This window comes from Dermacentor albipictus, chromosome 3, assembly GCF_038994185.2.
Source record: "Dermacentor albipictus isolate Rhodes 1998 colony chromosome 3, USDA_Dalb.pri_finalv2, whole genome shotgun sequence".
Taxonomy (NCBI): Eukaryota; Metazoa; Arthropoda; class Arachnida; order Ixodida; family Ixodidae; genus Dermacentor; species Dermacentor albipictus.
The window spans coordinates 129,800,785-129,818,161 of NC_091823.1; the positions used below are offsets into that span (position 1 = coordinate 129,800,785).

Genomic DNA, 17,377 nt, shown 5'->3' on the forward strand with positions numbered 1-17,377 from the left:
AAAACACTTTTGCGTAGCACGTATTGAGCAACACAAAACTCTATCGGGATTTTTTCATGTTGCTGCACAATTTTCTCATTGACACTTTTAATCTCAGTATAATATTTGAGAAGCTGATTTATTATTTAAGGCTGATTATGCAATTAGGCGGAATGCAAGAATAATCTGAGTATCTCCAAGCGACGGCAAACAGCATTAACTCGGTTCTATCGAGCTATGTGGCATTTGATTATCTTTAGGTCTTGGTGCATGATATTTGAGACATTCTGCAATTATGAAAAAAATAATTTATGGGGTTTTACATGCGAAAACCACTTTCTGATCATGGCACGCCGTAGTGAGGGACTCCGGTAATTTCGACCACCTGGGGTTCTTTAACGTGCACCCAAATCTAAGTACACCGGTGTTTTCGCATTTCGCCCCCATCGAAATGTGGCCGCAGTGGACGGGAATTGATCCCGTGACCTTGTGCTCAGCAGCCCAACACCATAACCACTAAGCAAACACGGCGGGTGTCCTGTAAGTTATCTTTGTCATTACAGACCTGATTATACATCACAGATAATTAACCAACAAATTTTTTTGAAGCTTGCAGCTGAAGTCGCTACAAAAGTTGTTAAAATTTCCATTAAAACTGTCAAGTGGATTTTAAATAATGCAGGTGTTTTGGAACACAGTAATGTAAGCTAACGTGAAGTAAACCATTTTACCTAGATGTTCCGTGTTTTTCTATTGTCCATGTCGGGATGGATAAATGGTGAATTTACCACCCGGGTGTAGACGGCCTTTATTTATGTATTAATTTATTTCTTTATTTATTTCTTTATTTATTGGTTTATCTCGTGATACTACAATACCCACTGGGGATATTGGCAGGATTGGTTATAAAACAAAACTAACTTCCTCATTAGTTAGACTGTTCAACTCGTTAAATATTTTATAAAAAGATTAGTGCTTGACTCAACGCATGTCCGAAATGGAGTTACTGTTAAATTATGTCTTTGGTTGGTGGCATATCCGCATGACAAAGAGATTACTTTTGATGTATCAGTGTTGTAGTTCCTATTAGGTAGCTGGTCAAAAATGAAGACGAACGGTGATTCCTCTGGGACATGGTGCGTTAATAACCATTGGCCAAAAGAACTGTTATTGACGAGCGTTTAATACTGTTATATTGGTATGTGCTGTTCGAAGGAGATGATGGGCACACTTTGATTTAGCGGGGCGTATCCACAAGCGGCCCTGGCTGATCTGAGGACCACGTGCCTGGCTTGGTGTTGGGCGGCTTTTATCCAGTGCTTGCTACCCCTTGTATATACACCATGCAAACAGTTACCCTACTGTGCTGTGCTTCCCCATATGCGGACAGTTTTTTCATCCACCTTCATTTCCATTAATTTATCATTTCTTTAATTCAATTATCCCCTATGTTGTCCTTGGTGTCACTGTTTGTTGGATTCTTAAGATAAAATTAAGAATCGGGCTCCTCGGTTAACCCTCTTTCTTCTCGTCTATTACATAACGAGGGTCTAGAATACGGCAACATTGATGCCTTCAGGTAGAATGTGTGGGTTTATTGACCAGTTGCTTTCAGCCAAAAAGATGATGGACTCGTGACGCCTGCGCCAGAAAGAATGTTCCACATCCGCCGCCAAGGTTTGTGAGTGGTGGCGCTGGCGAACACTCCCAGAGTTAGTTCCAGCAGTGCAACATAAATACTCAAGAAAGTAGATGGGAAAACGACGACGACGTAGCTCAATTGGTAGAGCATCGCACGCGTAATGCGAAGGTGTGGGATAGTTTCCCACCTACGGCAAGTGATTTTTTCATCCACTTTCATTTCCATTAATTTATCATTTCTTCAATTCAGTTAGTAAGTACAAGTGATTTTCCATATGCTGTCCTTGGTGCCATTGTTGTTGGCTTCTGCGAAAGATGACTTTACTAACATTTCGGCAGGTGGTCCTGCTTCCGTCAGAGTAATCCCACTGGCGAAGGCAGGACCAGCATATATAGGTCGAAGAGCAGCAGCACGTTGCAAAAATATCAGGATGTTACAGATGTTTTAACCGGGGGCTGGCCTCCGTCGGAGTGAAGGCTGGTCCCCGGCCGTAACGTCAATAAAATGCTGGTGTTTTTCCTGCCTGGTTCAATTCTTTGCCCCGTTTTGCACTGCAGGATCCTGTACGTGATTCAACGCTTCCCTGATATTACATACATGAGCGTGTGTGACTGTGCCCGCGCTGTACTGGTCACCACACAATGAGGCACCTTCCCCCCCCCCTCCCCCCACTGAAGGGAGGTACGTGAGTTGGATGACCATTTACATGTATTTGACACCGGCAAAGCTACAGTGCAAGCGATAAGCTGGGCTGGCCAGTTGTGGTTGCGCCTTCACTGGTCTGGGTCCTTCCCGCCACTAGTACAAAGTTCTGACTGCCTCAATGTAATGTAGTCGGACTATTGGAAAAACCACTGAACGCCCGGGCTGGTAGAAAAAGTAGTTAGGGTAAAGGCCTACAGATGTCGCGCTGCCCCGGAATGTTTCCAGTTTCATGCGCGAAGATCACGATAATCGCCTTTAGATGAGTGTTTCTCAATGCGTCAAGTTGTACCGACCATTTGATACCGTCCGCCGGCTGTTTCTTATCTGTCGTTTACTACAACTTTGTCGCACAAACGAGGCAATCGTAGAAAATGTGCTGCGCACACGCGAGACGTAGTAGGGCGCGGAGGAGATGGGTGAGAGCGCTTCAAAATCTAACGCAGCCATGTGACACGTGTGCCAGGCCTGATAGCTCGAACATGATAAGACAGGTTTTCGCGAGCAGTCTATGCTCTAATATCCCGACTACTACACAAGCAGCATAAAACAATCACAAATAGTTTCTGCGTCTGAACTAGAGGTGGGCGAATATGCGAAGTTTCGGTTACGAATCGAATATTACGCACCAATTAATCGTATTTGTATTTGACAATATTCAGTAACATCGTCGAAAAAGATACAGCAAAAATCGGTATCTTCGAATATATGAAACTATCCTAGTATTTCGGAACATCTGACGCTTAAAGTCTGAGTACTCTTCTCCGTCTGCTGAACATCATCATCATCATAATCATCATCATCAGCCTTTTTACGCCCACTGAAGAGCAAAGGCCTCTCCCATACTTCTCCAACTACCCCGGTCATGTACTAATTGTGGCCATATTGTCCCTGCAAACTTCTTAATCTCATCCGCCCACCTAACTTTCTGCCGCCCTCTGCTGTGCTTCCCTTCCCTTGGAATCCAGTCCATAACTCTTAATGATCATCGGTTATCTTCCCTCCTCATTACATTTCCTGCCCATGCCCATTTCTTTTTTTTTATTTCAACTTAGATGTCATTAACTTGCGTTTGTTCCGTCACCTAATCTGCTCTTTTCTTATCCCTTAACGTTACACCCATCATTCTTCTTTCCATAGCTCGTTGCGTCGTCCTCAATTTCAGTATATAGAACCCTTTTCGTAAGCCTCCAGGTTTCTGCACCGTACATAAGTACTGGTAACAGCTGAACAAAGTATCGCAAATTTTAAGAAGTGAAACGACGACAAAAGTTTTTGAAGCAATGCAGACAAAAAGTGGGTGATGCTAGCTCTATTTTCGGTTTCGCGGCAGAAGCCCACATGACAGCCGCCAACTTCTGTTCGTAGTCTGTCGTTTAGCGTTTTAATCAAGTATACAGAAACTCCAGGAGCGTTTCTACTGTCGCCGTGACATTGCCTAAAAGTCCAAGGGTGATAAAATCGTCGCCGCGCGCCGTATACTACATGTGCGAGTCCTTGAGTCCTTCAGCAGCTTTTTTCATTTCGTTTTCGATAACTTCTGATCTTTCCTGCAGCCGTATAGCTATTGTCTTGAAAAGGTCGTTTGCTAACACGCTCTGAAGATGTCGAAAGGCTATTCGCGCGGCTTTTTCTACGACATGTCTTTTTCTCACTAACTAGAACAAGCGTGGTACGCAATTGTACCGAAGCAAATATTCATGCTGCAAGTATGTGCTCCTGCGTCCGACTATTCGATATTCTACTTCTTATTCGTATTCGGTTCGTATTCCAACAAGCTTATATTCGCCTACTCTAACTTAGTACAGAAAGGCGTTACGAACCCTGTGTAGTGTTCATATGCACTGTCTCTCATGTACTACAGTGCTTTGTTTTAGACCACACATGCCTTAACTATTGCTGCTTCTGGAATGAATGCCACGGCACATTTCCCTCGGGCATCCTGGATCCCACGGTATTAGTAATGAAACCACGGGCAGTGAGGACTCCGTGCCAGCACTTTTTTCACACAAAGCAATAATGCAAAGTCGTTGGAGGCCCCATTATTGACGACTCACTTTGGTGTCTGCAGAAGATAGCGTCTCAGGCTACATCATAGCCGACGTCGCGAATGCGCAGAAAAGTGACACACAAATAACAGATTGATGGTAATTGCTACCAATAACTGCGTTAGGAAGAAATCTCAAACTAAGCACTATCTAAACGCAAACCAACCAACAATATCATACTTAATGAGATCAAAGTAAAGGCAAATTCTGTAGAATTACATTCACATCAAGAAAAATCAAAACACACTAAGTCATCGAGACAAGCAGTTTTGCAAACGCCACAATCATACACTCCATTACAAGTGCTTGTCTGTTTAAGCGCAGCGTTTAGTTCCTGGGCACTTCAGGTGGCGCCCGTCATAAGATAGCTGCCCTCTGTATACAGGCCAATACGCGGGAAAAAAATAAATAAAACACACACGTATAGCATAAGGCATGAAAAGTTGCACTATACAAAGGCATGTAGTCCGAACCAGCCGTGAACCCTGGAACGTGCGGCCGTCGATAGACACAATATGAAGCGAAACGTACATAAAGTTGCCACGCGATTAGCGTAGTTCTCTAAAACGAGCCCAGGGGGCGGCGCTTGCCCCCCTGCGCCGAGGGCACCGCGTCAGAGCATGCAGTCGTCGAAGACGAAGTCCTGGTGCGCGCCGCAGTCGAACGCGTCGTCGAACTCGCGCATGGTGTGCAGCGGCAGCAGGCAGCTGCCTCGAGGCGACAGCGGCCTGGGCCGCTGGTCGGCGTCGCACGACAGGAGGCAGAAACGCGCGAAGAACGCCGCTCGCGCTTGCGGCCAGAGGGCGCTGAAGGCGTCCTGGTTCGCAGCGGCCTCGCGGAAGGTCGCCTCCAGTCGGTCGTAGGCGATCCGCAGGCCGAGCGCGCCCACGAACATGGCGCGTCGCCGCTGCTCGTCGCTGGCGCTCTCTTCGCCGTGCATGCCCAGGCGCCGGTACAGCCGCTGCAGGCACATGGTGCTCTGGTTGTACATGCGCAGCGCGTCCTGCGTCCACACGGAGTGGCTCGGCGGCTGCTGCCATCGCCGCCAGAAGATGAATCCGTGGGCGGGAAAAGCAGTCACGAAACACGCATGGTTATGTTGCTACGCTTAATGCTCAGCGTCGAGTATATGCGTAGACAAATAGGACTGCTTATGAACAGAAGGAATAACAACACAAGCGAAACGAACAGAACACTGCGCCTACACTTTCTTTTTTCGCTGTTTGTGGCTCTGAACAATCATCTTTCCCAAGTAACACTTAAAACTTGGCACCTCCTCTTCCAAGAAAAATTAACGCAGGTAAATTATTTTTCCTGTAACCAATGGTTAACAGCAGTCGTCGCATCTTCGCGATTACAAGCTTGAGAGCGTACGAAATCGCATTTCTTTTGTTACTGTTGCTACCTTGTCACTGACGTTGCATGGAGTTCAAATCAACACTGCAACGATGATCGCGTTTACTGTTTTTATATGAGTTTCACGGCCTTGTCCTTTCCTTCGAATTTGTGGTTTTGATGCTTGCATTTGCTTATCGTACTACTGGCCGCGATCGAGAAGAAAGAGGGTTAACCAAGGGGCCCAATTTTCATTATTCATATCATGAGAAGCCAACAAACAAAGACACCAAGGAAAACATAGGGGAAATGACCTGCACTTACTACTTGAATTAAAGAAATGATAAAATAATGGCAATGAAAGTCAAATACTGTCAACAATAATTTTCGCACAAGGAAACTTAGATAATTACTTGAAATATAATACAGTGCATTCACGCATAGACTTAAAGTATTTAGAACGCACTGAAACGAATAGTAGTAAAATTTGCATGAAAACACAGAAGAAAACTTCAATTTTGCACAGTACCATGTTCTAACACTAACCTTCTGATACGTTTTTTATTGATGTGTTCATTAAAGTTAATTTCCTGCCCTATTCCGTTTAACAATATGTGAATATGATAATTTATATGCTGCCTACCGTAATTAGTTCTAATTTGCAGTGTCCTTATGATGTTTCTCCACAGGCAATACTGTAGTGTAGCTTTAATTGACGCAATTCTGTATATTTTATTTTATATGCTGTATTAGTTTATAAGTACATACCTGACTTACGTGTAGTATTTCACGCTTAAAGGGACACTAAATGCAAATTATAAGTTGACAGGGACTGTTTAAATACCATTCCAGAAACCTCGCAACGCTTGTTTCGTGCCAAGAAAGGAATTAGTTTACGAAAAAAATTGCATCTGAAGGGTCCGAATACCTTTTTCGAAATTCAAATCAACCGCTACACAAACGGAGAAATGGTGACGTTGCATACGCCATCATCATCTCTTGCTGCCGTCGGTGAGTAAAACGGCGCCCGACAGACGGCGGCACCGAGCCAAGACAGAGCGGCGGATTCGCCGTTGCAGCTGATTTTTGGTCAAACGGCGTAGACCGTTGGGGATCCCGCGACATAGCATGGAAGATGAATTCTCTGCTACTCGCAGTTTGTGCGAGTTTCGCAAGCCAGCAAAACCAATGCAACACTACGCAATAACGAAACTGCTGGAACGCGAAAGTGTGGGCGGGGCAGAGTCGAGCGACAACGAAACCTTTCGACCGCCCGCTTCGTTGTCAAGGGTAATTTTAATGAGTTTTTTTTTTCTGAAAGTAAATTATGGGGTTTTACGTGCCAGGACCATTTTCTGATTGTGAGGCACGCCTTAGTGGGGAACTCCCGAAATTTCGACCACCTCGGGTTCTTAAACGTGCACCTAAATCTAAGTACACGGGTGTTTTCGCATTTCGCCCCCATCGAAATGCGGCCGCCGTAGCCGGGATTCGATACCGCGACCGCAGGCTTATAGCAGCCCCACACCGTAGCCACTAAGCAACAAGGGCGCGGTTTCTTTATTTTTTTCCTAAAAATGAAATAGAACTGGAGAAGTAGCATTTTATTTCGTCTTATAATAGAATACATGGATGTTTTTTGCAACCAGTGGTTTAGCACTGCTGACAGAATTTAACTGAAGAGTGCTTTCGTCATCGCGCAAGTGCTTGAATGTCCGGAGGTAGTCTCTTATCATGTCCTGCATTTACTTCAGTTTCTCGATAATTAAGGCCCAGTTCGCAATAATACTGACGCCTTAGAGATTCTCAAGTACTAATCTATCACTTTAGCTTGGCCTAATATTTGCCTTTAGTGTCCTTTAAGAAACAGTTGATGAGTACGTAAGCCCTGCGATCGTCCATGATAGTTTATAAAATTTCGCGGAACCCGTTTCTGTAATAGTTATGTTAATCAATTCTGGTTGCTTGTGTTACTCCATACTAAGCAGCAGTATAATAATCTGGAATGAAATACCGTGTGATAGAGCGCCTTCTTTAACCACAATGTCAGCAACTCACAAAGTTTATAGAGGCCGCCAACAGCTTTACTTAGTTCAGCTGCCGTTAACTTTACAACATTTGTGTTCCAACACAGGTCTTTCTGAAACCAGACACCTAAAAATTTCTGTGTCTCTACCTCCTTTATTTTAGTGTCATTAAATAGTATTGTTATGCCTTCGTTAAAAGGCTTATTTCTTGGCCCGAAAATGTTATATTTAGTTTTATTTACATTTCATTGCAGTTTGTTCTTACATAGCGAAATTGATAATACATTTAAATACTCATTAGCTAACCGCTATATATGCGAATGCGTTTTGGCCACGAAAAAGATGTTAGCATCATCAGCATACATAATTAAACTCTGGTAATTCGGTATTTCTGCTAAATTATTTATCTATCAATTAAATAATAATGGCCCAAGTATTAGCCCTTGGGATACCTTACTGATAATTTTCAATTTTTGCGACACATCGTTATTTAAGGCTATCTACTGTAGCCTGTCTGTTAGGTAATTCTTCATTAGGTCAAGTGCAACTCCTCGGATGCCATAACAACTGAGTTTGTACAGCAGTACGTCATGATCAACCCAAACAAAAGCTTTCTGAAGGTCTAAAAGGACACCTATTGTGCATAGTCTATATTCTATATTGTTTATTGTCATGTACGTCCAGTAATGCATTGCTCAGTAGAAAATTTTTAGGGAAACCAAACTGCGATTGAGAGAAGATTTTATGTTTCTCAAGAAAACTTGTTGAACGATCTCTGATAACGGTTTCGAACAGTTTAGATAATATCGGAAGCACACAGATTGGTTTATAACTGTTAACATTTGTATTTCCGCCATTTTTCGTCACTGGACATATCCTGGCTATCTTAACATCCTCCCGGAACACACCAGACTCCAACACGCAATTAATAATGTGCGCCAAAGGTTTCCGAGACAAGCTTGATCGTTTCAGCTTTGATGTTATCATATCCTACAGCTGTATGATTTTTCACCTGAACGTAGGCCGGTGGCGATAAAGAAATAGAGTTCACTACACTATGTCTCCTGGAGATGAATGTATCGTCTGTTAGGTTACTGGTGGAAGGCGCATATTCGCCATTAGCTATTAAATGCGTGTTTAATGTAGTGGCTGTAGTAAAAATGTTATGGGCGGTTGGCAGCTGTAATGCATGATTGGAAGCTCTCCCGTGGATAAGATTGTAAAGCTCATGCCATTTTTATTTGGGGGGAGGGGGGTCATTGCGAATACGTGAAAATAGTGATCTATAATATTATGACTTCGCTTTATTAAGTTCACTATTTAATTTGTTTCTGAATTGTTTGAACTCGGTAAGTTCCCAAGTATCTCGTGATTTAGCAAAAAAAGATTGTACCTTTCATTTTTTCTGGCGAATTTTAAAAAATAAGAACTGCAGTTATCCATGGTTTTCTAGCTTTCTTATTATGTTCTTTTCGTACTTTATGTGGAAATGCGAGATCTTAGCATGTCTTTAATTCGTCGAAAAATAATTTGTAGGCTTTATTGATATCCAATTGCATCGCGATGCCTTGCCAATTTATTTCATGTAGAAGTGCTCGAAACGTATTCAGCGTGTGCAAGTTACTGTCCCGACAGGAGCTCGATGTAGACACGTTCATGCTATTCTTGCTTGCAATGGGTAAAAAACAGAATACAGGAAGGTGATCACTGATATCTCATGATAAAATATCAGGAGATGTCATTGAACTGTGTACGTTTGTTATACACATGTCCAACATTGTTGCAGTTTCATTATTCATGCGAGTGGCCGATGATATAAGGTTTGCACATACATAAGACTGGAATGTGATACCAAGCTCTCTTGCATATGTATCGCTCGCTAGCATATTAGTATTCATATCTCCCATTATCACAAATACAACATTAGAATCCCACAGTAAATTTAACATTTTATCAACAGACATAAATTGTTGTATATTTCCAGAAGGTGGTCTGTAGACTACAGCAACTGTAACTTTCTTTAAACAGACAGTTAGGAATTCACAGTCATCATCAATAAAAGAAAACTCTGGTAACACTTGATGGCAGGATTGTTCTAGTAAATACATAGCCACACCACCACCACGACCAGCAGCCTGAATACGACCAAAGTAATCGTAACCGCGGAAGTGTGGCGGGTTGTCATCTACAGTTAAGCATGTTTGAGTAACCATTATTACATCGAATTTATCCTTCATATTGTCGAATAATTCATGTAAGGCATATTCCTTGTTATGGACACTTCTACCGTTAAGGTGAATGAGGGACAGTTGCTTATCACGTGCTTATTACATGTTGCTTGCTAATTGCTTATTATATCTTTACAACCGTACCAACCACGCGCCTTACATTGGTATCGTTGTGTAGATGAATAAGAAAGAACAAAAAATAGGTGCATTACTCGTTAATGGTTAACCGTTTATGTGTCACGTGTGCAAATGGCAGTTATTCTCGCGCTACGGACGACACAATCGGAGCTGAATTTAGCCTCTCGCGCGGCGTTCAGAGATGCATAGCTCGGCAGTGCGTCTGTCGATTTGAGTGGGAGTGGTCGTGTTTCAGAGAGCTCACTCAGCCATAGTAGATATAATCCATCAAACTCAAACCAGTGCTCATGAAGAGTTGTAAAGAATGCAAGCGTGCAATTTCTTGCAGAAATTTCACGCTCGCTCGGTTATGGAGCCTCTGCGTTTGACAAACAAGGTCCAGAAACGTCGCCAAGAGACTCGGGCTCCAAGGCAGAGTGATATCGAGCCTCTTTGACCCGGTCGTGCGTCATCGTGGGGAGCGCAAGCGCAGGAGATTGAGACACGCACATGGACTGCCTACGAGTACAGAGGGAGGCGGGTCAGGGCGGCGCAGGACAGACTCGGACGCCACTAGCAAGGGAGGGAGGGGGTTAATTTTATTGCACTAGTTCGCAAACACCTTCTGCAAAACAAACTGCTCCCCTACGAATAGGGAGCGAGCACGATTGCAAAGTTCGATCGTAATTAAGGCGCCCGCTAGCTGTCACATAAGTTAGGCATGTAAAATTGATATTGCGTGGACAAACGTAAATTGCGCATTTGGTTACGTCGTTTCTGTACGCTAGTGCCCATACACAGTCTGCAGCACGCGCAAGACATTTTACGTAGCCCACTGCGGCTGCGTCCCTGGAACAGCCCTACCGGCGCTCGTCGCTCGCTTTCTTTCCGATCTGCTACGCGTTAACAACCGCTATCGGCGGCAGTCATATTTCACGATAATTCGCGAGTTCCACACGAGCCCGGAGACTATCTACATAGCGTCGGATATATAGCAGCAGTGAAACAAACAGCGTACAATCCTGCCTGGAAGCGTTCCGGAGGCCGCGGCTGCCGGCGTGATGACCTCGATGATGCGTGCGGCCAGCAGGGCGCCCACGGTGCCGTAGTTGAAGTACGCAGGCACGCCAGCCGAGTAGAGCAGCGGCGGCCTCTGGTACAGCGTGGGCACCAGCACGGCGTCGAGCCATGCCGCGTGCGCCAGCTCGGAGCGCTGCTCGAGCCGAAGCATGAGCATCTGGAGCCGGGTCGGCGGACGCCGCAGCTGCAGAGTGTGCTCGTGCTCCAGGGCACGCACGAAAAAGCGCACGAAGTCGATGCCGCCGGACTCTTCGAGGTGCGAGGCGAGCCATCCGTAGTCGCCCTCAGCTCCGTCGCGAGCCTGCGCGAGGCGCCGGCATGACGTGTTACTGCCGCCTCTATAGACAGTCCTCAAGTAAGGCATTTTGGAAAGCGATGCCACAGCGTTACATGTTGCAGCACTGCACCTCGGTCGGAGATAAACGAGGCGTTCAACTTTAAATGAGCAGTACGTCTGGGCAGGACGTATCGTCTTCGCGTACGAGACTACGCAATGCGTTAAAACCGCAAGAGAGCTTCCGTGCCTTCTACATTATACAGTTCTTTTACGTTTCCTCATCCAGTTTCGATGGGAGCGAAATGCAAAAACGCAAACGCACCACAAATTGGGTGCACGTTAAAGAATCCCACGTGGTCTATATTATTCCGGAGACGCGCACTGCGGCGTGCCTCCTAATCATCGTCGCTTTCGCACGTAAAACCCCCGATTTGACTTTTATTTAGCATCCTTCCGAAGAATAGGAAGATAGCTGAAGCCGCTGCACTCTCGTCACCACTGCTCTATGCAGAAACTTCAATCATAACAGTTAGTACATCCGATACCAAACAGAAGCCCGCATCTGGCCACCGCCGCAAACACCCCTGCACCTACGTTAAAGTTTTCGGAGACGATGACGAGCCCTGCCCTTGCGATCTTTTCCTTGACGTCGTAGCGGCTAGCATCCATGAACCACTTGAACAAGGAAGCACGGCGCGACTTCTTCAGCTCGCGGTACATCGTGTGCAGAACCTGCGTGCTGTGGCCCAGGTCCAGCAGCCTCGCCACGAGTTGCGGCCAGGCGTGCGACAGACATCGCCGAGCTAAGGCGAGACAGAAACTGTCCGTCGCCGCAGAATCCGCAGCGACGCGCTCCTTGGACAGTTCCAGGAACAGCAGGTCGGCATCCAAGTGCGACGCCAGGTAGTTCGCGGCCGCGCTGACGTCGTCGGGGTCATATATCTTGCCAAAGGCGGTTCGGACGCTGTCCGCGCGGGACATCAAGGCAACGTCCGAAAAGCCCGCGTCGGCCTTCGCGGAAGGCAGCACGAGCGCGTACAGGATGTCGACCCAGTCACTCGCGTTGACGCCCGGAGTGAGGTCAGCGAACAGCGTGCTCAGCGGCACGCTCTCGTCGTCCATCGAGGCGCCGCCGTCGTCTTCGCAGCCGAGATCGTCGGAGATGGCGTCGTCGAGTCTCAGGACCTGCGTCAGCTCCTGGACGTCGTCGATGACGCGTCGCAGATGGCCCTCGAGTTCCTTTCGGCTCCACGAGAGCGTGAGCTTGCAGAGGAGCGACTTTCCGGCGGACAGCCGCAGCAACAGCTTGCCGCTCTCGCTGAGGAGGTTGAGCGCGAACACCGTGTGGAAACCGGCCAGCAGCGACGTCCGCGCCACGAGTGCCACCAAGTCGTGGAAGCTGCTCGCGCCGCGAATCAGCGTCCAGTTGAGGTCCCTGCGCACCGCCTCGAGCGTCTCGTTGAAGTCGGTGGACGTCGTCGCCTTCTCCGAGACGTAGCGGTGGCACTTCTGGTACAGTCCACGCACCACGTGCAGGCCTTCGGCGTTCCTGGAACCCCTTCCGGTCCCTGCAGAGATGTTGCCGAACATGAGTACGCTTGTCCGTTCGTTTTCTCCCTCCCTCCATCTCTCTTTTGTTTTATTTCTACCCTTCCCCGACATAGTGCCCTTCGGTTGGCGTGTTTGACGTTTCAACAAAAGTTCCCAATTATATATGCGACCTTCGTCAAACGGAAATCATGACGCAACGTTATTGAAGCACAACAAAATAATAAGCATTTAGTGTTATGTTATCAGTAGAGGATAGATGTTTAGGTACTGAATAATGATGCTTCACGCGCCTATAAAAAGGCACTAAAGCTGTCATTCAAGCCACATATAGCAGTGATATACTGTACTTTAAGTGCGTATAGACACACACAAGAACTTCCGCTGTGCACTTGAAGATTAAGATTTTCTATTAGGAACACAGCCCACCAAATTCCTGTTTGGTAAAACTACCTTAATTGTCTCGATATAACGGAGTAAGGCAGTTTGCGTAGCTTATATGATTTATATGAAATTTAGTGTGGCTAGAAATGTTCTGAAAGCCGGGTCAAACGAGCACCATCTCAAAATTTCTGTGTCTTATATATATGTTGCACCTTTTCCTGCCAAGCATTGGTTTGCATGCAGAAAAAAAACTCAATATCCACCGAAGTTAGGGACACATACTTGTACATCGGAACCTTTGATGATTCAACACCCTCTAGACTTTCAGAATGCTCTCTGGTCAGCATTTTTTACTTTTTTCGGTACGAAAAGTTAAGGTTTCTGTCTGAGGCAGACTGAAGTTTGGAGCCACCTCTATCAGCATCGGGTGCATTGAGGACGGTGGCGAAGCTTTCATGAACGTCCTAAATCCCATATTCCGGGTCAAAGTTTTTCGGTGATGTCGGATAAATACGTGAAATGAGCGTACAAGCACGCTAAGTCACCTTAGACCGGCGGCTGTGCACAGACGCAGATCGCTAATCCATTCACTTTTGTCATGCAGGTGCTTCAAGCTCTTGTGACGGCTGCCCTGGCAGGCGCGTTCCCGCAGTACCACCCAACAACGTCTACAGAGAGCGCTAGCAAGTATATCGGCCTACCTAAATCCAAGGGGTCTGAAATGTCCCCCGACAAAAGTGTTGCCATGGCTTTCACGCGGAGGTGTATGGAAAAATACCCGCAAGTGTTGGGTGGTCGTGCCCTTCCATACGTCAAGACGCAAAGGTTTCTTGGTGTGACGATCGACAGGAACCTCACATGGTCACCCCAAGTGAAAAAACTGAGTGAGAAGATTTCCTCGGCGTCGCACGTATTCCGATTTTTAGCCGGATCACAGTGGGGCAGCAACTGTCGATCAATGATGCTCCTCCATAACGCCTACGTCGACGGAACACTGCGATATTATCTCCCGATCCTGCACAAAATGTCTCCCACAAGCAAGAGAAAACTTGAGGCAGCACGAAACAACTGCCTTCGCGTATGTCTGGGTCTTCCGAAGGGGTCGTCCCGCTCAGGAACTGTAGCAGAAGTTGGATGCCTGCCTCTCGACGTGCTATCTTCGCAGGAGACACTTCGGATTCACCTCCGCCACGTCATTCATGCGAAGACTCACTAAAAAAAGGATATTTCTAGAACCCGTGCTACATCTAGCATTGGGCAGGCCGTCAGAAGCATAACTATTTTGATTCCTGCTCAGGCGTCACAAATTATGCCGCGAAACATTTCACCATGGACACTATACCCATGGAAAATCGTGTTATATATACCTGTGATTAGTGCGAAAAAGAAAATGCTTCAAGCAGCGACTTGTCAGATAGCTTTGGAATATATGCACAAAGAATACGCAGCCGCAACGCACATTTTCACAGATGGCTCTACAACTCCACATCGTTCATCGTGCGGACTTTTTGTTCCTTCTACCGGGCAACGATTATCGTTCCGTCTTGAGCGAGCGACATCCTCTACTTCAGCGGAGCTATATGGCATTAAGGAGGCCCTTGTGTATGTACTTCGACAGCAGCCGCCAAAGACATGGGTGATTTTCACAGATTCAAAAGCAGCCCTACAAAGTATGTGGAACAGGCACAAGCGTTGCAATAATCAACCTGCAGCATTTGACATCGCTTATCTTCACCACAGGGCTAAGATTGCTGGGCATTGCATAAAGTTCCAGTGGATACCTGGTCATGCCGGCATTTCGGGAAATGAAAGAGCGGATGAAGCTGCCAGAAATGGACTCCAATACCGCAAGTTCAAAAGAACATTTTTTACAAAAGCCGACGCTTCAAACATGGCAAGAAAATATGCCTATCAAGAAAAATACCGCATCTGGAATCTGCCGCTTCACCGAGATAACTTCCTGCGTTACATTGACCCAGAAATGAGACCGAAAATTCCACGACCACTTCCTCGACACTTAGAGATATCGTACCATCGTCTTCGACTGAACGTGGCATACACGAACAATTATCTGTACCGCATAGGGCTTATTACTAACCCATACTGTGATAACTGTCGCAACTTGGAGACAATTGAGCACATATTACTAGAATGCCCCGCATACCGCGACGAGAGACAATGTTTTGAGCAACAAATGGACATGATTTGCCACAAACCGTTGACGTTACCGAGCATCTTAGGTCCAATGCCCGGCCCTCCAAAACAGCGACGGGGTTTGGATTTATTGTTCAAATACCTGACAGAAATTGGTCTAATTGGAAAGCTTTAAAAATTGCAACTTCATATACAAAAGCCTAAATTTACCCGTCATGTCACCTGTAAATATTAGTGTCAGGTCCACTCGCATTTTTCATATTTATTTTTATCTTCTTTTTCTCCCACTTTTTCTGGAATCTTTTAATCCCATTCCCCATCCCTATGCAGAGTAGCATGCCAGCGGTTATATACGCGCCGGCAAAATTCTCTGTTTTTCTTATAAAGAGCCCTCTCTCTCTCTCTCTCTGCCCTGGCAGCCCCGCTGCAATATCGTGCTTGGTGAGGCGAACATGACAGGATTTCCTGTCACCCATCCCTGCTTTGCACCCCTGGATTCTCAACTGCACAGCCCTTCAAGCCCCTGGATTTCGTCGGGAGTGGCAGGTCTGCCTTTTCGATGACACCGCTACCGAAGACGGTGGTGCTCGATGCAGCGTGGACAAACCTGCCGTCATCGACATCAAATTTCCGCTCAACTATAAAAGGGCGGGCACTACCGGTGGCGCCTTGTGGGCTCAGCGGCTGTGCACAGACGCAGATCGCTAATCCATTCACTCTTGTCACGCAGGTTGGTAAAGCTTACAGTCGTTTTTCTAAGAAGTCTAGCAATTATTTCCTGCTTAAGCTGCCGAGCCCGCACTGCTGCCTTCTTGTCGCTCTCGAGTGTTCTCATGTAATTCGTGCTGGCTTGATGATGTCGGGCGATGTTGAAAGCAACCCGGGCCCGAACTCCGATGCTTTACTAACTGAATTGAAGAGCTTGTCTGCTGGTCAGTCGCAATTAATCAGTCAGGTTCAGGACCTGAAAGTTCATTCGTTGTCGACGGACAAAGCTATTGCTGATATGGGCAAACGCATGACTGATCTAGAGGGGCATTATAAAAATCTCGTCTCCCTGCGCTCTGACTTTGAAACCGTGAAAACTTGTACCGCTCAAGTGGCCACCGTGGTGCACAGGCTTGAAACGCGTATTGATGACGCCGAGAACCAGTCACGGCGCAAAAATCTAAGACGCCCCGACACCTTCCGGACGTGACGGTGCAGTAAATGAGTGGGAATGGGAGGACAAAATGAGCACATGCAATGACATCACGAAACACTATAGGTTACAGAGGAGCATATTCCCGCCACCTCGCGCAAAGGTGACAAAAATTCAGTCTGTCGCATGGCGGCAGTTACAAACTAGGACGTATCCGAATCCTGCGCTCTCGCACATCATATATCCGGATGTATATCCAACGTACAAATGCAAAACATAGGAATCCAGAGCCACTCTGGAGCATATATTATGGGAATGCCGAGCGATACATAACAATAAAGAAAACGCGGCCTATAGAAGCAGCCTTCGCCCGCGCTGAGAAGCCGCGCTGGGAAGCCCCGCCCTCGAGGATCATCTGTGGGCCGTCCAGCGGGCCGAGGATGCCGCCAGGACCCAAGAACTCCCGTCACCTAGGCGGGGCCTTTGGCCCTCCCCACCAACTCGCGGGGCACACAATAAAGTTATTTCTTCCTCCTCCTCCCTGAATCAACTGGATCAGAGGCGTTTGCCCAGACTGAGCAACGTATCAAGCACTGTCACGATCATTTGAACATTTGTATCGAGCTGAAAGAAATTGAGCGCGCGCATCGTCTCGGTCATCGCACAGGTACTAACCGCCACCGTCCTATCATAGCAAAATTCACCTTCCATAAAA

General features: G+C 46.5%; 1 protein-coding gene across 3 annotated transcripts in view; it reads right to left on the reverse strand.

The window, feature by feature from the left end:
• Nucleotides 1–4,566: 4,566 nt before the first annotated feature.
• LOC135912845 (uncharacterized) overlaps nucleotides 4,567–17,377 on the reverse strand; it is a 50,228-nt gene continuing 37,417 nt past the window's right edge. For 2 of the 3 annotated variants that reach the window (XM_065445396.2, XM_070536053.1), the window contains 3 exons: nucleotides 12,030–13,003; nucleotides 11,097–11,459; nucleotides 4,567–5,404 (listed from right to left, as the gene is read on the reverse strand). In XM_065445396.2, the coding sequence (XP_065301468.1) occupies nucleotides 4,985–5,404; nucleotides 11,097–11,459; nucleotides 12,030–13,003 (1,757 nt within the window). In that variant the 3' untranslated portion in view covers nucleotides 4,567–4,984. The remainder of the gene's footprint in view (nucleotides 5,405–11,096; nucleotides 11,460–12,029; nucleotides 13,004–17,377) is intronic. The other variant, XM_070536052.1, reaches the window with a different exon arrangement.